At 38.6% G+C, this 21,041-nt stretch overlaps 1 protein-coding gene across 1 annotated transcript in view; it reads right to left on the bottom strand.

Annotated features, from left to right (window-relative positions):
* The window catches only part of HS6ST2 (heparan sulfate 6-O-sulfotransferase 2), a 315,604-nt gene that overhangs the window by 34,053 nt on the left and 260,510 nt on the right, over window positions 1–21,041 (bottom strand). The window contains 1 exon segment of the mRNA XM_023757876.1: window positions 17,390–17,476. Within this exon segment, the coding sequence (XP_023613644.1) occupies window positions 17,390–17,476 (87 nt within the window).

Below are 21,041 nucleotides of genomic sequence, written 5' to 3'. Positions count from 1 at the left end.
CTCTGGGACATTCCAGTCCTTCCAACCCTAAACAGCCATTTCTCTCCTGAAGAGCCAGCCCCTCATAGCAGCACCTGCAGGGCAACTAGCACAGCCACACCCAGCCTCGAGCTCTACAGGGAAATAAGGAATCTGAATACTCACAGGGATCCCTCAGGGACTGGGTTGAGGGGCCATTTGGTCCTGGAAACTAATACAACAACACCCCCACCTACAGCCCCTGTCAGAAATAGACACTTGAGAAAATACAAGTGAAAGCAGGCAGACAAACAAAGTGGGCAGGTTGGTCCTGCCTGCCTGAAACCCAGGATGTGGAGACAGACACAGAGGAACTGTGGATCACTGGGAACTTCAATATGGTGCTGACTATTTAACAGGAAACTAAGAAGTGGCAGACAGAACAGTAGAGAGGGGTCTTAAAACAGCCCCCATGGGACATTAAAACTCAGCTGAAGCGAACGACACTTTACTACTTCACTTTTTTATTTTTTATCTTTTGCTTAAGGAAAAAAAATTATTTTATTTTTTTAATTTATTATTATTATTATTATTATTATTATTATTTAACCTTTTATTTTTCTAGATTAGTGTTCTACATTCTATTTTTATTTTTTCACTATTTTACTTTATCTCTTTTACTTTTTGACAACCTTTTCTTCCTCACTTATCCCTTTTCCATCCTGTTTCTCTTCTGTTCCTGCTTTAGTATTTCTCTCTACTTTCTTTTACGCCTTGTTAAAAATTGATCTTCTTTATCTGCCTTATTGATGCATTACTATTATAGTAGTCTCTGGTGGTTTACTCATATATCTAATTTCCTCTCCCCTGCACCAAGTCCATGCACCCTTCTCTTTTCTCTTTCTTCACTAGCTAATTTTTTTAAGCTTTTGTTTTCCTCTCCTCACTTGCTCTCTCCTTCTCCTAATTACTTAATTAGTTTCACTCACCGAACTCAAACCTATTTGCTCTCTACTCTATTCTCCTTTTCCAAAAATAGATTAAAGAAAGGGGAAATTTTATTGGTTATTTTGTTTTTTACTTTTCTTCTTATCCACTCATTCTCTTTCTACTTCCTCTATACTGAACCCTGGCCATTCCTCCATTTATTCAATTACTTTCCCTTACTTTCTGGAAATAAGCTCTGCCTCTTCAGATTCAGCCCCCCCCTTTTGTTTTGTTTTTTATTTTGTTTTATTGTTTGCATTTTTTTGTTTAAATGTTTGTTTTGTGGAGTTTTCTCCACATATGTGTTTATTTTTCCCCCTTCTTTTTTATTCTTTTTCTTTTCTCTCTTACCTTTTTTCCTTTTCTCAGCATCATTTTTGTGCTCTCTTCTCTCGCCTAATTCTCTTTTCTCTGGTGGTCACTATTATTGGGGTTATCAGTTTCATGAATACATTCGTATTTTGTTGCCCCTGTGTCGTGTCTTCTTGAGTTGTATTTTGTGCCTTTAGGTCAATGTGGTAGAGAGTGAGCCACATAACCAGACACCCTGAGAGGAGCAAATTTGGGAGACAAAGAAACAGCTCCCATATGAAAGAAAAGGAGGAATCAACAGGATATGAAGTAAATGAAATGGAGGTATGCACTTTGTCAGAGAAAGAATTCAGAGCAATGGTCATAAGGATGCTGTAAAGGATGGAAGATAAATTCAACAACATGTGTAAGAAACAAGAGGAAATGAAGAAGAACTAGGAGGAAATGAAGAATGACATAGTTGCAATAAAGAACACAATGGAAAGTATCAACAGTAGACTAGAAGAAGCTGAGGACTGCATCAGCAAGCTAGAAGACAAGGTAAGGAAAAAAATACCCAAGCAGAGCAGCAACTGGTAAAAAAAAACCCAAAAAAACAAAAAAACCTTTAAAAGAAAGATGAGAGCCTAAGTGAGCTTTGGGACAACACAAAACAAAACAAATTTGCATAATAGGGGTGCAAGAAGGAGAGGAAACTGAGCAAGGAATAGAAAACCTGTTTGAAGAAATAATAACAGAAAACTTCCCTGATATTGGAAAGAAAAAACTCATACAAGTTCAAGAAGCACACAGAGTCCCAAACATGATGAAACCAAAAAGACCAACAACAAGACACATCATAGTTAAATTGGAAAACACCAATGACAAAGTAAAAATCTTAAAGGCTGCCAGAGAGAGACAGAAAGTTACTTATAAGAGATCTCAAATTAGACTATCAACTGATTTCTCACAGAAACACATCAGGCCAGAAGGGAATGGAATGAAATATACAAAGTGATGCAAAGCAAGGGACTGAATCCAAGAATACTATACCCAGCAAGGCTATCATTCAAAATTGAAAGTGAAATAAGGAGCTTCATAGAAAAAAAAGGGCTAAGGGAATTTATTACCACCAAGCCACGAATGCAAGAAATGCTAAAGGGACTGTTGTAAAAAGAAGAAATAGGAAGGGAAGGAGGAACAAAGGCATAAAGAATAAATATGGTGACAAACAAGAACCTATCAATAATAAACTTCAATGTAAATGGATTAAATGCTCAAATAAAAAGACATAGGGAAGCTAAATGGATGAGAAAACATTACCCATATATCTGCTGTCTACAAGAGACCCACCTCAGAACAAAGGAATCACAAGGATTGATAGTGAAGGGATGGAAAATTTTTTTTCAGGCAAATGGAAATGAGAAAAAAGCTGGGGTAGCAATACTTATATTTGACAAAATAGACCTTAAAGTTAAGGCCATAACAAGAGATAAGGAAGGCCACTTAATAATACTAAAGGTAGCAATTCAAAAAGAGCATATAACTCTGGTAAACATATATGCACCCAATACAGGAGCATCCAAATACATAAAAAAAACTTCTGGAAGATATCAAGAGAGAAATCAGCAACAATACAGTCATAGTAGGGGACTTTAATACCCCATTGACACCACTGGATAAATCCTCTAAACAAAAAATCAGCAAAGAAACATCAATCCTAAATGACTCACTAGATCAGATGGAATTAATTGACATCTTCAGAACACTTCACCCCAAAGCTACAGAATCTTCTCAAGTACATATGGGACATTTTCAAAGATAGACCACATATTAGGACACAGGCAAAATCTCTTTAAATTCAAGAATGTAGAAATCATATCAAGCATCTCTCAGATCACAATGGCATAAAATTAGAAATTAACTACAATAAAAACAATGAAAAAATAAACACTTGGAGGCTAAGTAGCATGCTATTAAGCAATGATTGGGTTACCAAAGAGATCAAAGAAGAAATAAAAAGTATCCTGGTAACAAAAAACAATGAAAACACAACAACCCCAAATCTAAGGGACACAGTGAAAGCAGTCCTGAGAGGGAAGTTCAAGCTCTACAAACCTACCTAAAAAAAAAAAAAGAAAGAAAAAAGTTGTAATAAATTATCTAACCCTACAACTTAAAAACTTAGAAAGAGAGCAACAAGAAAAGCTCAGAGTAAGCAGAAGGAAGGAAACAAAAAAGATCAGAGTGGAAATAAAAGACATAGAGACCAAAAAACAATACAACAGATCAATAAAACCAATAACTGGTTCTTTGAAAGGAAAAACAACACAGATGAACCTCTCGCCAGGCTCACCAAGAAACAAAGAGAAAGAGACCCAAATAAACAAAATCAGAAATGAAAGAGGTGAAGTAACAACAGACCCCACAGAAATACAAAGGATTGTAAAAATATACTACGAAAAACTCTACTCCAATAAACTGGAAACCTAGACAAAACTGACATATTCTTAGAAAATTTCAAGCTTCCAAAACTCAATCAGGAAGAATAACAAAACCTGAACAGGCCAATAACTACTGAAGAAATTGAAGCAGTAATCAAAAATCTTCCAGTAAACAAAAGACCTGGTCTGAACAGCTTTATAGGGGTGTTCTACCAAACATTCCAAAAAGAGCAGAAACATATTCTCCTCAGACTATTACAAAAAATTCAAGAGGAAGGCTCACTTCCAAGCTAATTCTATGAAGCCACCATTACCCTAATTCCAAAACCAGGTAAAGACACCACTAAGAAATAGGACTACATGCCAATATCCTTGATGAACACAGATGTTAAAATCCTCAACAAAATTCTAGCAAATCAGATCCAGAATTATATTAGAAAAATCATACACCATGACCAAGTGTGATTTATTCCGGGGATGCAAGGATGGTACAATATCTGTAAATCAATAAATGTGATACATCACATAAACAAATTGAGAGACAAAAATCACATAATCATATCAATCGATGCAAAAAGAGCATCTGAAAAAATCCAACTCCCTTTCTTGATAAAAACTCGCAGCAAAATGGGAATAGAAGGAGCATACCTCAACATAATAAAAATCTTATATGACAAACCTAAAGACAACATCATATTCAATGGGCAAAAACTACAACCATTTCCCCTAAGAACAGGAACAAGACAGAGAGGCCCACTTTCACCACTCCTGTTCAACATAATACTATAAGTACTAGCCATAGCAATCAGACAAGAAGCAGAAATAAAGGTATCCAAATTGGAAAAGAAGAAGTACAACTCTCATAATTCACAGATGACAGGATATTGTACATAGAAAAATCCAAAGACTCCATCAAAAAACTACTAGACTTAATAAATGAATTTGGCAATATAGCAGGATATGAAGTTAACACCCAGAAATCTATAGCTTTTTTTATACACCAATAATGAACTCACAGAAAGAGAAACAAAAAAATACAACCCCATTTACCATTGCACCAAAAAAAGTAAGCTACCTAGGAATAAACTTAACTAAAGAGGCAAAGACCTCTACTCAGAAACAACAGGGCATTGAAAAAAGAGATAGAGGAGACATAAATGGAGGAACATCCGGAGTTCATGGATTGGTAGAATCAACATCATTAAAATGTCCATATTACCCAAAGCAATGTATAGATTCAATGCAATCCCCATTAAAATGCCAACGGCATATTTCACAGATTTAGAACAAACTCTCCAAAAATTCATATGGGATAAAAAAAAAAACACACAAACAAACAAACAAACAAACAAAAAACAGAATAGCCACTGCAATCCTGAGAAAGAAGAACAAAGTTGGAGAGATCACAATACCAGATATCAAGCTATATTACAAAGTCACTGTTCTCAAAACTGCCTGGTACTGGCACAAGAACGGACATATAAACCAATGGAACAGAACAGAGAACCCAGAAATTGACCCAAGACATTATGCTCAATTAATATTTGACAAAGGAGGCAAGAGCATACAATGGATTCAAGACAGTCTCTTCAATAAATGGTGCTGGCAAAATTGGACAGATACATGCAAAAAAATGAAACTAGATCACCAACTTACACCATACACAAAAATAAACTCAAAATGGTTAAAGTACCTAAACATAAGACGGGGAAACCATAAAAATCTTAGTAGACTCCATAGGCAGCAAAATATCAGACATATGTCGTAGCAATATCTTTACCGATACAGCTCCTAGGGCAGGGGTGGGCAACCTTTTTGTGAGTGCGTGCCAAAACCAGCAAAATCTGACTCAAAATTCTTCTGCGTGCCAACCCTAATTTTTTGAGAACATGTTATGCCTACTTGATATCTCTTAAGGTGTACGTATGTGAAGAACCTTGAAGAAATAATAAAATTCATTCGAGCAACAAAAACACAGTATATGATGATGAAAACTACATTTATTTTTTAATGTATACATGTACACTGATAGTCCAACAGAAAATTTTATGACTCCATTTGATATTATCAGTGGGACTTTTGCTGCTGCATCACTGATGACAGAGATTTTATATCAGGTTTATATTTCGTGACCTTCAGAGATATGCACGAGCTACTACTTTCATCCGTCAGGCTACTCCTATTACGAGACTTAACAAAATTCATCACTGAGAACAAAGATTCACAAGTGTATGTGGATGAAAACATGGAGAGTAATGCTGCTGCAAAAGTTTTTTAAATAGAAAAAATTTTCTGGAATGGCATTCCAAGTCCTCAATAGTTCGTTTCCGACACTTCTCTCTGGTAATCCTGTCTCTAATTGCTTTTTTCCAATGTTTTCCAAGTCAACTCTAAGATCAATAAATTTCTGCTTCCAAATTGAGCTACTCTGAAATTCAATCAACTGCATTTCAAAGTCAGCCATGTCTATCCATGAAAACATTTGTAAGTTTAGTTCCTCCAGTTTCATGCTGTCTGGAAACCTCATGAATTTTGCTGTCTCTTCCAGTTCTCTGAATTTCGCAAATCTTAAGAAGAACTGCTCAATAGTTGACTCGATGATGTTTAAGAACAGCTTTTGAATGCTTTGACAGTCTGTTCTGTCATCTTTTGGGAGGTCTTTGATGTGACTCTTGAGGTTTGGGAAATATCTAAATCTCTCACCATCCACATCCCTCTTAAAGACTTCCAGTTTCTTTTCAAAAGCCTTTATGTAACCAAACATAACATTAAGTGTCTTGCCAGTTCCTTGTAATTTAACATTTAAGTCATTGAAATGTTCACAAAAATTGTAAATGGAATATTATAAGAGAGGGTTTCACGTGCCAGCAAAAATTAATGGTGTGCCATGTTTGGCACGCATGCCAGGGGTTGCCCACCCCTGTCCTAGGGCAATGGAAACAAAGGAGAAAATAAACAAATGGCACTACATCAAAATAAAGAGCTTCTGCACAGCAAAAGAAACCATCAACAAAACAACAAGAAAGCCCCCTGCATGGGAGAACATATTTGCCAATGCTATCTCCGATAAGGGTTTAATCTGAAAAATTTACAAAGAACTCATACAACATAACAAAAGGAAGATAAACAATCCAATCAAAAAATGGGAAAAGGACCTAGACAATTTTCAAAAGAGGACATAAAAAAGGCCAAGAGACACATGAAAACATCCTCAAAGTCACTAATCATCCCTGAGATACAAATCAAAACAACAATGAGGTACCATCTCTCACCTGTCAGAATGGCTATCATCAACAAAGGACAAGTGCTGGTGAGGATGTGGAGAAAAAGGAACCCTCGTGCACTGCTGGTGGGAATGAAGACTGATGCAGCCATTGTGGAGAACAGTATGGAGTTTCCTCAAAAAGTTAAAAATGGAAGTCCCATTTGACCCAGTAATCCCACTTCTGGGAATATATCCCAAGAAACCAGAAACACCAATCAGAAAGGACACATGCACCCCTATATTCATAGCAGCACAATTTACAATAGCTAAGATTTGGAAACAGCCTAAGTGACCATCAGCAGATAAGTGGATTAAAAAACTGTGGTACATCTACACAATGGGATACTATGCTGCTATAAAAAAGAAGGATGTTTTACCATTTGCAACAGCATGATGGACCTGGAGAACATTATGCTAAGCGAAATAAACCAGTCGGAGAAAGATAAATATCACATGATCTCACTCATATGTGGAATATAATGAACAACATATACTGGTGAACAAAAATAGATCCAGAGACAAAGAAATACTGAAAAGACCATCCAACCTCAGAGAGAAGGCAGGGGAGCCAGGGGTTAGGAGAGTAAGAGATCAACCAAAGGACTTGTATGCATGCATATTAGCATAACCAATGGACATGGCTACTGAGGCGGTGGGGGCAGGAGTGGCTGGGGGAGGGGTCAATCAGGGAAAAAGGAGAAATATGTAACACTTTAAACAGTAAAAAGAAAAAAGAAATATCAAGAGCAAAAAGTAAATAAAATAAATTATGTATGCTAGTATTTTTATACTTGCGGAGTATAAAATATTAATACAAATAGCTTAGACCAAGTAAAACATTTAAACCCTACATTTTATAATTGAAGCACAGAGAATTTAAATAATTAAGAGATAGGAGTGAAGTACTACTGTGCTAATCAAAAGGGAATAACAGAATTATCACTAAGTCCATCATCTAGTTTTTTACATCTTAGTATGTATCTCAGCTCAGATATTTTTATGTACAAACTAGAGGCCCAATGCAAGAAATTTGTGCAAGGGCCTTGCCCGCCCCCCCAACCACCACCGTGGCCTGTGGCCTCTGCTGCAGCCCCTGCCCGCTGTCACTGTGGCAGGGGCCTCTTCCACCTCTTCCTCGGCCACCACCCACTGAAGCATTAGTATATTATGCTTTTATTATTATAGATAGGTATTTTTAAAATAAAATTACTCTATTCATAAAAAAAGAATTGCCCAGCCAGTGTGGCTCAGTGACTTAATCTGACCAACTTGATTTAATTGGATCAACTGAATTTAAGCTGATCAACTTGATTTAAATTGGGTCAACTGAATTCAATCTGATCAGCTTGGCTTAATTGGATCAGAAAGTCACAGTTTGATTCCCAGTCAGGGTACATGCCCAGGTTGTGGGCTCGACCCCCCAGTTAGGGGCATGCAGGAGGCAACCAATCAATGATTCTCTCCTTCTCCCTATATATGAATGTGTGCATATGAGAGATCAAACAACCTCTTGACTGGATAGTCAACTCATATCATCCATGAGGGGCAGACAGATATCAGGTGCCTCCAGATGTGATAACTTGAGAGGGACACAATATCCCTTATATGGTATTCAAGCTGGGATGCATAATCTAACCATGAAGAAACACCAGAAAACCCCCGAAATGAGGAGCTTTCTATTAAACACAAAAACAGGATTGTAACTTCAAAAGTGTCATAAATGACAAAGAAAGGCTGCAAAATATTCCAGATGAAAGGAGACTAAAAAGATGTGACAACTAAATGAAATATCTGCACGTACATGTGTTCCTTTACTAGTGGAAGAAAAAGAAATATAAAGAACATTATTGAGTCAATTGACAAAATTGGAATATGGCCCTAACTGGTTTGGCTCAGTGGATAGAGCGTCGGCCTGCGGACTCAAGGGTCCCAGGTTCGATTCCAGTCAAGGGCATGTACCTTGGTTGCGGGCACATACCCAGTAGGGTATGTGCAGGAGGCAGCTGAATCGATGTTTCTCTCTCATCGATGTTTCTAACTCTCTAGCCCTCTACCTTCCTCTCTGTGAAAAATCAATAAAATATATTTTTAAAAAATTGGAATATGCATGGTAGATTAGGTAAAATATTGTATTGATGTTAAATTACTGAAGTTGACATATAAGAGAATATTCCTATTCTTAGCAATGAACTGTTTAAGAATAAAGGGGAATAATGTATGCAAAAAGATATTTTATTCTACACTCAAAGAAAAAAAAGACAATGTGGAATTTGCATAAGGATAAACATATCTATCAAATGAGAATATAGAAAAAAAGAAATATATATATATATATATATATACACACAGGGTGGGGCAAAAGTAGGCTTATAGTTGTGAGTATATGAAGCAGAGAGTTTATTCTTTTATTGTTGATTAATTATTGTATTATTTTCCATATAAACAACTGTTAATACACAGGGTGTCCCAAAATATGTATACACACACTTTGAATAATTATAAAGGCAGTGTTTATTAAAATACATTTCATTTTCAAAATTGAGTTATCAGCTGTTAAAGTGTGTATAAAGTGTGTATAAATTTTTTTGGAAACTGTGTGTGTGTGTGTGTGTGTGTGTGTGTGTAACTGATTTTCAACAAAGGTGCCAAGGTAGATCAATGGAGAAATGATATTCTTCTCAAGAAACGGTACTGGAACAACTGAATATCCATAAGTAAAACACAACAAAACCTGGTTTTCTACTTTGTACCATATACAAAATTTAACTCAAATTGACTAGTTGCTCTAAATATAAAACCTGAAACTACAGAACATCTAGAAGATGTAGATAAAACCTTTGCAACTTTGGGTTGGGCAATATTTCTTAGATATACCAAAAGCATAATAGAAAAAATGGTAAACTGAATTTCATCAAATTAAAAACATCTGTTCTACATTTGAATGCTTCTACATTCCAGAGTTTTAGTCACTGTTGGATTGATAAAAACACAGATTTGGCCCAGAGGCATTTAGTCATTTATTAAGCCTTTGTAATCCCCTCAGCTCAGAAAGAGCTAGGCTGAGAACTAAAAATATTGCCTGTACAGATATTTCTTTATTAATAGATGAATGGATGGACAGACAGATGGAGTAAGGAGGAAGGAAGGGAAGGAAGGAGAGGGGGAAAGAAAAGGAGAGAGACAGATATAAAGGCACAGATTTATTAATTGGAGGAAAATGGAGTTCTGTTTAACATTGCTCTTCCTTGCATTCCTAGCCTTTCTCAAGTGGGAGCGAGAGAAGTGGAATTCCAGCCAGCACCTGAGAATTGGACATGATTCTGAGGACCACTGTTCTAGAGAGCAGCAGGTTAACTGAATGATTTTGTATGGCAGGTGACAAGGGAGAAAAATAGCTCCTGCTTTCCACTGCTCCATCAGCAGAACATTCTTTCTGAGTAAACTATAGAGCAGCGGTTCTCAACCTGTGGGTTGCGACCCTTTTGGCAGTCGAACGACCCTTTCACAGGGGTCGCCTAAGACCATCCCTCATATCAGATATTTACATTACGATTCATAACAGTAGCAACATCACAGTTATGAAGTAGCAACGAAAACAATTTTATGGTTGGGTCACAACATGAGGAACTGTATTTAAAGGGCCAGAAGGTTGAGAACCACTGCTATAGAGCCATGACCAGCATAGACAGTCAGATATTTGGAGGGCATTTATTATGTTTGTAAGTATACTCTATATCAGGGGTCCTCAAACTACAGCCTGCGGGCCACATGCGGCCCGCCGAAAACATTTGGTTTTTTTTACTTCAAAATAAGATATGTGCAGTGTGCATAGGAATTTGTTCATAGTTTTTTTTTTAAACTATAGTCCGGCCCTCCAATGGTCTGAGGGACAGTGAACTGGCCCCTGTTTAAAAAGTTTGAGGACCCCTGCTCTATGTCCTAACCATCACTGAGATGCAGGTGAACCCCCTAGGAAACGTTTCCATGGCTGCACTCTTTACTTCTTAATCTTCCACTAATTTCTTGTCTTATCCAATCTCTGGGCATTACTGATATAGTGCCAGTGGTAATGGGGCTTCTGCTTTCCCATTTCTGGAGTTGGCAAAGCAGATAACCAGGCAAGCTGTTCCAACCAGAGTTCTCATTTGGTCAGGTCATACTGTCCTCAGTTGCAATATGTTGACAGCTGAAGCAAGCATAATCACTAGTTGATATTTATTAAGCACTTGCCATGTGCCAGGTGCTAGGAGAGACTTACTTGGATTATGACATTTATCCTCATAATAGCCCAATGAGGTATGTACAAATTTAATCAGCGGTAGAGCCAGGATTCAAATCCAGGTCTATCTGGCTCCAAAGCTGATGTCATTTCAAATACACACAACGCTGCATGATTAATTTATTTAAAGAGGTCTTTGAACAGCTGATTAGCAGGAGGTTAAACTTCAAAGTATTCCAAGCCTATGTGTTATTTACCTTTGTTAGTAAAAGTAATTTTCAAATGTCATAGGCTACGTTCCTGCCTTCTTAACAAATATAATTTCTGGGATAGATCTAATTTTTTGCCATGACCAAAGTTCTCTCATGACCCTGGATAGGAAATATTGAAGAAAAAGGCAATTAGGCTATAAATGAACGGATTCTCAGGCACAATATACTGAAAGCTGTGTTTAGGAATACATTCTTTAATTATATATATTTCAGAGAGGGAGGGAGAGGGAGAGGGAGAGGGAGAGGGAGATAGAAACATTAATGATGAGAGAGAATCATTGACAGACTGCCTCCTGCATGCCCCACACTGGGGATCGAACTCACAACCCAGGCATGTGCCTTGACCGGGAATCGAACCATGACCTCCTGGTTCATAGGTGGACGCTCAACCACTGAGCCATGCCAGCTGGGCTAGGAATACATTCTGATATCAGTTTATAATTTTGTCATTTGTCTTTTTCTACAAGGAAGCAATTGCAGGAGGGAACAAAGGGGGGAGTGAAAAAAAAAGGAGGAAGGTATGGAGATGGACAGATATCAGTTTAATGCTTTGGTTTGTCACAAGCCTCTGTGATATTAGACTTAATCTAATAGGTAAAATAAGGTACTATTGACATCATCATCACATAAAATTACAGTAGTTATTTGAAAAGTTCAATACTTACTTAGCCATTGATTACTATGTTCATACAACATACATTTGAAGTGAAAGCACACACACACACACACACAAACACATACACACAGTTTCATACACAGAGGCAAAACTAGGTATTTCAGTGGTAGTCACAGCCTGCTGTCTTAGAAGTAATACAGCGCTCTCAATGAGAGGAAACGACATAATCATGAGATCATAGTATTCAGGACTTGACTCTGGTGATGTACATATAAGCAGCTGAATCTGAACATAAAACTGTATCACTCTGAGTTCATACAGAAGAAACAAGACCTCACCTCATCTTTACTAAAGCAGGAAAGTTTTTTTTGGCTCCTGCCAACCAAAACCAAAAGAGTGTTGGTGTGTTTATTTATGAAGGTATATGCTCCTGACTACTTTCATCTAGAGCAGTGGTTCTCAACCTTCTGGCTCTTTAAATACAGTTCCCCATGTTGTGACCCAACCATAAAATTATTTTCGTTGCTACTTCATAATTGTAATGTTGCTACTGTTATGAATCATAATGTAAATATCTGATATGCAGGATGGTCTTAGGCGACTCCTGTGAAAGGGTCGTTTGACCGCCAAAGGGGTCGCGACCCACAGGCTGAGAACCGCTGATCTAGAGGCTGCTGAGTAGATAAACAGGTCTGTTTGTTATGAGACAATTTTAGCAAAGCCAAGTTAGAGTCAGTCTTCCTGTGGCATCTGCTACCAGGGTAGGCTCTGGGTAGATCTGTGAAGTGAGCAAGGTTTGAGTTGGTTATCTTATATTTCCCTTTGGTACTGCTTTTTCTCCATTTCAGCATCTTTCTCTCTTTCTAGCCTGATTCATTTAGCCAGCATTTATGGCATTTAGTTCAACATTTATGGTATCATTTACGAGGCACTTTGCTTGGGTGGTCTGTCTAGACCTGTAATATTCATGGCATTCACTAGTATTTGAAAACTGAACTAGGTCTTTGTCATTCCATAGCCTGAGTCTATGTGAAAAACATTTCAGGCTGAGAGGAGTGATTGATTTACATCAGCAGCAGCAACTTCCTGCAATCTAATGTTTAAATTGATGCCTGTGAATCAGTTTACACACACACACACACACACACACACACACACACACACACCACCTCAACATTGGTTGGCTGATTTGAGGGAGGCTAGCTGTAGTGATCCACAAGTTCTCTTTATTGTTTCCTGAATGAAGTGGTGTTAAAGGCTTGAGATCACTTAACAAAAATGTTGAGAAAAAGTGACTGTCCAAACACAACTAAAATGATGGTATTTTAGAGAAAAGTAAAGCATCTACAAAGTGCATACTATTTCCTTTTGTCATTATTACTGACGCATTTTTTAAAAGTATAATGATTTGAATTTCTCCCCAAAGTCTCCATTTTCACAGTGGCTAACAGAACCAACCCACACAGGTATCATGGTATATGGAGGGCAGTGCACTCAGCCAGACATCCTGAGACAAGGCTCCAAGCCTCCTTTGGCTCGGTCAGTTGAAGTATCTTGCTATCTGGGAGAAGAACGGTGGCATACATTGTAGGAAGAGCATGGGACAAGTATGAGAAGATCGGAATTCTAGGCAGACCTCTGTGACTAACTAGATATGTGACTGTGGGAAGTGACCGACCCTTCTTAAGTCTTCATATCCTTATCTTTCAGCAAGAGAGTTGGTCTCATGTAAAGTACATTTTGATACAAAATGAAAATTTGTAATGGCTCTTGTGGCTACCACGTATGCTCAGCCTTCACAGTTTAAGTGCTTGCTGGGAACAACCCAGTGGAGCAGCCAGTGGATTGTCTGTAGCCTGATATGTTGGGCAGAATAAGAGAATCACATTACCAAAGAGAACCAAATGTGAGGTTAAATGCGGTGACCTGGCCTGGTTGGTCATAGGTCAACCTTGGCAAAACCTATGCTTCCTGTTCTCAGAGGTATGGTTCTGCACTGATTGGTGTTTGTTTGTTTTTCTTTTCTTTTTTTTCTGTTCTTTCAATTTGGTTCACTGTTGGCAGAGAAGAAATTGGGTGTACGTCCCTCAAAGTCATTTCCAGGGTAGTCTGGCTCTGCCACTCAGACACATCCCATTCCATCTGTTCCTCCCCAAAATAGAGAGTTGACTATCCAGTTTCTGGTCCAGGTAATGAAACAGCAAGCAGATCTGACCTAACTTTCAAGCTGTAGGTTTCTTAAGCTACTCAGCATGCTACACTGCATGCCAGTTGCCCCAAATAGATTGAAGTCAGAAAAAAGGCATAATTGGCCATTCAGTTTTAACTTTGACCTAATCCACAACTCCAACTTGTTCTTATCAACATCTGAGGATTCTGCCCACCTTAGTGACTAATTTGCATTTACCACTTCTGACCTAGACTTGCTACCTGGTAAGTGGAGATAATTAGAGGGTTTAGGGGTCATTTCTCAGAAGCCTTCCTTGATTGTCCCACATGATGTTTTCCCCACCTCAACCCTGCCATTGGCTCTAACATAGCACCTCATGATTGCTTCATTGTAAACACCTCATCACCATCCTCTCTCTCTCCTCTAATAAGACTGTGAGCTCCTTAAAAGCACTTATTGTATCTTGTTTTTCTCTATTTTTGTCCCAGGGTCTAGCACAAAGGCACAAAATAAAAACGCAATATTGTATAGATAGTATTATTATAAATATTAATGTTAAAATAGGGTTTTTCCCAAATTTTTCATTTGGAGACCCCATGTAGGCACACAATATCCTCTCTAAGCTCCAATTTCCTCATACGTACAATAGAAATAATAATGGTGCCTATTTCATGAGCTTTTGGTGAGTTGGGATTTATGAGACAAAATGTATCAAGAGGTTGACCCACAGCATTCCCTCAACACATATTAGATATTATTTTTAGCCATGATGTATATTTGAGGCACCTTGACTTTTGCATTTTTTTTCTTTGAAAAACAGGAGACCCAATTTCTTTTCAGAGAAGAAAAGAACACTCTATCTCCCAGCTTTTATCTTGCCTCAGAATAACATAAACTCTTAAAGTCTGCTCCATACCCCACTGTCATTAAGTCAAATAACACAAGAAAACCCAGCTGAGCAGCAACCTCAATGCTGACTAGTGTGAACATACACCACGGGAATATGTCCTGGGGTATAGAAATCTACCTGTCTCCATCCATCACCACCTTGCACTCCCAAACAAACAAACAAAAAATATATAGGAAATAACCACTCTGAACTATAAAAGACGTGCATACCCACTGCTAGACACTGTTCTAGAAAGTGTGAATAATGCCCCTCCCAATAGTTTCTCCATATTCATGGAAGATCAGTACTGCTCCTGTTGACAAAAATATCCTTGGAAGGAGAAAATGTGCGGAGACAGAATTTTTTAACCCCCTGAAAACTGATGGGAGATAAGTAAAAAAAGGATAGCTTGCATACATACCCATGAAGAGGATATTGGATATTGGAAAACTTTTTATTTTACATCAATAGTCAAGAACAATAATGAAGAATTAAAAAGAACTAACAATCTGAGAGTTATATACATGGCAAATAAGAGACACCTAGCTCTAAATGTGTGAAGAGGGAGGCCCGAACCCTGGCATAAGCTTGGGATATGTCCAAATGCAGCAAGTGCAATATAAGATTGTGTTTATCTACTTAAGAATGCATTTATGCTGGCCTCCCACTGTTACCAACCTGGATATGGCATTAGGTATGCATTCTCTATGTCATCTTAACTCAAATGCTACCAACTGTTTCTTTTGTGGCTCACACTGAGATTCTGCACTCAAAAAGTATGAGGCTAGGTTCCTGCAAAGCCAAAAGAAACAAAAACAATGCCCCTTTCAAAATGCAACAGCCATCATAATTATACATCAGGGTCTAATAAATAGGAGATTGCATCCTGCCTTGTCAGTGTGGCATTTGTGTACAAGGTACCTGGACAGGGCCTGTCATTTCTGCAAGCATGGGGTTGTTAAAACTGATTCTCCAATGCCGTCTCTATTAACTGAGAGTGCACGCTGACAATGCATTGGGACTAATACGGAAACATTCAGCTGACTGGGAATATGTACACCATAATTTAGACAGCATTTTGATTGTGGTGCTCAGTGATAACTGAAATGACTCTCAAAGATTTAGTCTTTTGTCTTCACAACTGCTTTTTATATTCTCCAGGATAGCCCACATTCAACTTTATATGCAAACCTGAAATGGTACTCAGGAAGAGAAAAAGCGGGGGGGAAGGCAACCAATATATCTTTCACTTTGGGAATTGAATATAAGATCACATTAAAAGTGCAGCATTTATGGTCCAAGGCTGAATATATAAAAAATATGACCATTACAAATTCACCTTCTGTTGCAAAGCCATGCTCTTGTAGTGACATATCTTATTGCTAGATTAGGGCTTTTAGCATGATGAAGGCATCTTTCATCTTCTCCTAGATGTGGCCTGGGTGCTTGTTCTGAGCTGTATTTCTGCCTGTCACAATGTCCCAATGTCCCACACCCTAGAGAGAGACAGCTTACAGAGAACCCGAGTCATTCACCAAAGGACTATGGCCACTTTGAGAGGGAAGTGCCTAATTGGAGATATTTCATCTGCAGGGGATCACACCATTTCAGATTGCCATGCTCTGCTAAATCCAAAGAGAGAGAGAGATCAGCCAATGTTGTTTTCTGGAATTAGCCCAAAGAAGTAAATCCAACATCGCAAATATTCAGCTAATACAAGTTTTGATGATACCAAAAAGACAGTTTCAGGTAGAACATGGTACATGCTAGTTACAAGAATATATATATACTATGTAAATCAGTGATATGGTTACAATGTACATGCACATGTATTTAAACCAGGACATTTATGGAATGGCTTTCAGATTCTTTTAAATCAACCCTCTATCTTCATGTATTGATCAAAGACACATTTTCATAGTTTTTGCAAATCATAAAATGATTGATAAGTGCTGTTTTCCTTAATTTTTTAAACTCATAGTCCAAATCTTGCATTGCTATAAGTCCTTGCCCTTTGTAGTCAGCCCTCAAAGCTATCTTTCCAAAGCCATCTCTTAACTTTCCCCTCTCTCTCCTTCTCTTTCTTTAATCCTTCCCACACCCAATATTCCTTACCCTTGCCTCACTCATTTAAATTTCCCAGTGACTAGCCCAGTGAGAGGCACACAGGAGTCATTCCGCAAATCTCTTTTGAATGAATATGAATGAATGACAAAATGAGGACAGCACACAGCTTTGTGATAGCTATGTTAGTTGCACAAGAGCATTTTTCACTTACTTCCCACTCTTAGATGTGTTCCGCGCCTTTTTAGATGATGGAGAGTTGGCATCTGGATTAGTGTTTGGAGAACCCCGTCTATCCTTACTATACCCACAGAAAGAATAGAAAATATACACAACAATGAACACAGAGACAAAAAGCAATTAGTCATTTCAATTAAAGACTCTCAAGACCTCTCACTTTCTCTCTTACCTCTCATTTTTCTTAATCTCTCTCTTTCTTCTCAAAATAAAGCATGATCTTATTGAATTATGTCATCCAAAGGTAAAGAGAATGGGAACCATTGTTCAAGTTCAAAGAAAGCTCTCATTAATGATGGCACCACAGCCCGGGCTCCAAGGGAGGCTCTAGCAATACTCGCCCGGGCTCCAAGGGAGGCTCTAGCAATACTCGTCTTAAACATGAAATCCTTTCTTTTCAGTCTGGATCCTCTGTATTACAAGTTCAGTTCTGAAGCTGCTGGCTTTTAGTAAAGTATATGGATGCCAATTGACTTCTAAAAGTCTTTGGGAGATAATATCAGATGAATTAATAATTTTCATTCATAATGTTAACACAGGAAGGCCATGAATTCAGTTATTCTTTCAGGAGAAGCATCACCTGCTTCATGAGTAATTAAATTTAAATCTCCACCTTCAATAATTCCACAGCTTATGTCAAACCCTGGAACCAATTACAAAATAAATCACTAGGATGGTCTGTTTAATCTCATCTAGTTAATAAATGCAGACAAATTAATCACTTGAAAGTAAACAAAAAGGAATAATTGAGTGGAGTCTTCTTGATTACTTTATTCTATTTCCTTTATCAAACTATTTTTACCATTATCTTCAATTCAGCTGCTCTGCCTTGAAATTATTGCTTTATTTCATCTTCAGATTTCCATGGAAACCAATTCAAAGCCTTTCTCGCCACTTGATGATGTGTGGAATTATTTATCATGATTTCATCGGAAAGATTTCTTTTGTTAGTAAGGTCTACGTCAGCATAACCTTTTATGAAAAGTGTAGAGAAGAAGAAAAATGCACATATTAGCTTTCAGTGAGTATAATAGAACCATCCAAGGGCATAGAATATTGTCTCAGAGAATGCTAAAGAGCTTACCAGATGTTTATGACTCTTTTAAGTACCTCAGAACTAGGTTCCTGCAAGTAGCTGTCTTTATATGTGGGGTGGGACTCACAAAAGATATTCTTCCCTGCACCACTCAGCTTTAAGTGTACATGGATGTGATTGGAACAAGAGATAATCACGGGTTCCTGGTGATTGCAAAGGCAATACAGATGTGTGTGGGTACAGACAAGAGCTAATCAGGCAGGTAGCAAGAGCCCCAGCAGGTAGGATTCAGTGTGCAGGAGGTCCCAAAAGCAGTTCTTTGAAGTAGGAGACAGCAAGGTGAGCTTCGATACTGGTGCTGGGGTGGGTGACTCTCGAGAAAGAGGACATACCTTCTGTCACAAAGGAGGCGTGAGAAGTCCACTGAGACAAAATGCCGGGATTCTGCACTTCCCTGAGAAGAATGTGGCTACATTCTGAGTGGAGATTACAGAACTCACACTGTGCTGTCCCTGCCCATCCATTATGACTTCCAGGCAAAGAACTCTTTAACTGTACCTGGCACCATCCCAGCTCTCCTGCTCCTTCAGAACCAAGCTCAGAAACTGAGGAATAACATTGAATAAGTGGATAAAAGACTTGTAACTCAGAAGAATTCAAAACCATATCTTTCAGAAGGTCAATGCAGTCTAATGCAAAGGACACACTATGCTATATGTTCCAAATGTGAGCAAGTTTCAGTTTTCTCACTTCCATGCCCTGGTCACTGGCCACTGAGCCTTCCTCCTTCTAGCCCCTCAATAGAACTTGAGGCAGTGGGAAACTTTACTGGAAGCATTCTAAAAGAAGGGGTTTGGTCTTTTGATTTTGCCCGCTACTAGCTTCAGAGTAGGTGGTCATCTAGGACTCCCCAGAGTCACTAAGTTCAGACATCCACATTCTTTTGAATTAAAGAACTCTCATTCCCACTGTCAAATTCCCATGTCTGGGCCTTGGGCGCAAGGGTCCTTTACAATCTGCATGACAAGTGATCCTGTTTAAGCTCAATGCAGGGCACAACAGGACACTAGGGAAAGCTGTCAGCTGTCAGTGGCAGCCTTACTATTGTTAACTGCTGCTCTGGAGGGGGGGGTGGTCCTTCAAAGCTCCGAATAAGGACCCCAATGACCTACTGGCAAATCCTGCAAGTGCTGATCTGAAGGGAATGAAGACAAAAACTCAGAAAAATCACACACCGAAGGTATGGCACCAAGAGTGGAGGTGAACAAAATCAAATAACTCAAAATGTTTCTACTGTGCAAATAGCAGATCCATTCACAGGGGCAAAATGTATGTGAAACTGAGGGAGGGGCCAAGCAGAACTTGTAACAGGTTTGGAGTTTAACTTTGTAAGACAACATACCTGTTATATAGAAAGGTTTGAGGAAAAAAGAATCATCATTCCAGGCTGCCTAAGTAAGTATGGACAAGATGCCATAATTTTGATAGCATGAGAGAGAAGGACCTTGAGTTTTCCAGAAGTGCCCCATGAAGAGTAGGAGATAACCCTGCAGCTGCAGACTCTCTGAGAGCCTTAAAAAAACATTGGTCGAGGACCCAAACATTAATGCGCTACCAAGGACCCTGGTCACTAAAACACCCGGCAATCCCAGGGACTTAGAGGAATAAGCCCTGCCTGCTTTTAGGGTATATGGGTAGTAATTTGGAGTATATGAGATGGGTAAGTGGGGGCTGCCTTGAATTAGAGCTAGTTTTCACCCATCTGAAACAGACCTACCCCAGTTGTCATCACTTTGTCTGTCTCTAGAGCACTTGTCAGCCCTCTTTACTTTCATCTCCTCTTTGGGTTGTGATCTGAAAGGCTGTGGCCTGAAATCCCTGAGGGCATGGCTCCAGGCTTCTTCCATTGCTCCTGAATAGCTATCCTCTTCTAAGGTTAAGATTCTTTCCTCCCTCCCTCACAACTCTGCCTCATCAAAGGCCTAGGAAAACAATTCCAGGTGAGGTCCTCATAGGAAAAGTTAATGAGTACCAGCACTCCTGTTTGCCTGGCTCAGCTGTCTGCCGCCATCTATGAAGTGAGCTCTTTTCCACAGGCCCAACAAACACCAGAAAATTGGGGAGAAATCTGTAGTATTCTGCACATTGTATTCAGGTGGGAAATCTGTGACTAACCTAACACTTCAGCAGTTTCAAAGTGTTTCTGATTGAATAATTTGATGCTGAAATGGTATTCAGTGTGCTTAACCCAAAATGGCAATCACATCCACTCCAATCTAGATTTTTCTCTTACGTCAGAGAGGTACTTAAGGGAGAAGAACCTAGTGATTTCAAACACACACCACTCACTTTCTTGATGGGGGGCATACAGAAACTTCTGCATTTCCTGTAGTACTTCGTAAGCTCTTTTTGGAATTAATTTATCTCAAACCCATGAAAAAATAGTTGTGTTGCTCTAACTATAATAGTACTGACATTTAAAAAATTAATTTTCAGGTTCCTAGGAAGTTGAAATTGTATTTCAGAAGAGAGAGTTGGCCTATAAGACTATTGTCTACAAATCTTTTATTTGGCACTTAGCATGTGGTGCTTG

The sequence above is a fragment of the Myotis lucifugus genome, unplaced genomic scaffold (assembly GCF_000147115.1).
Source record: "Myotis lucifugus unplaced genomic scaffold, Myoluc2.0 scaffold_2, whole genome shotgun sequence".
In the NCBI taxonomy this organism is placed as follows: Eukaryota; Metazoa; Chordata; class Mammalia; order Chiroptera; family Vespertilionidae; genus Myotis; species Myotis lucifugus.
Note: the sequence above shows the minus strand (reverse complement) of the source record. Positions and strands in the feature narration are given on the sequence as shown.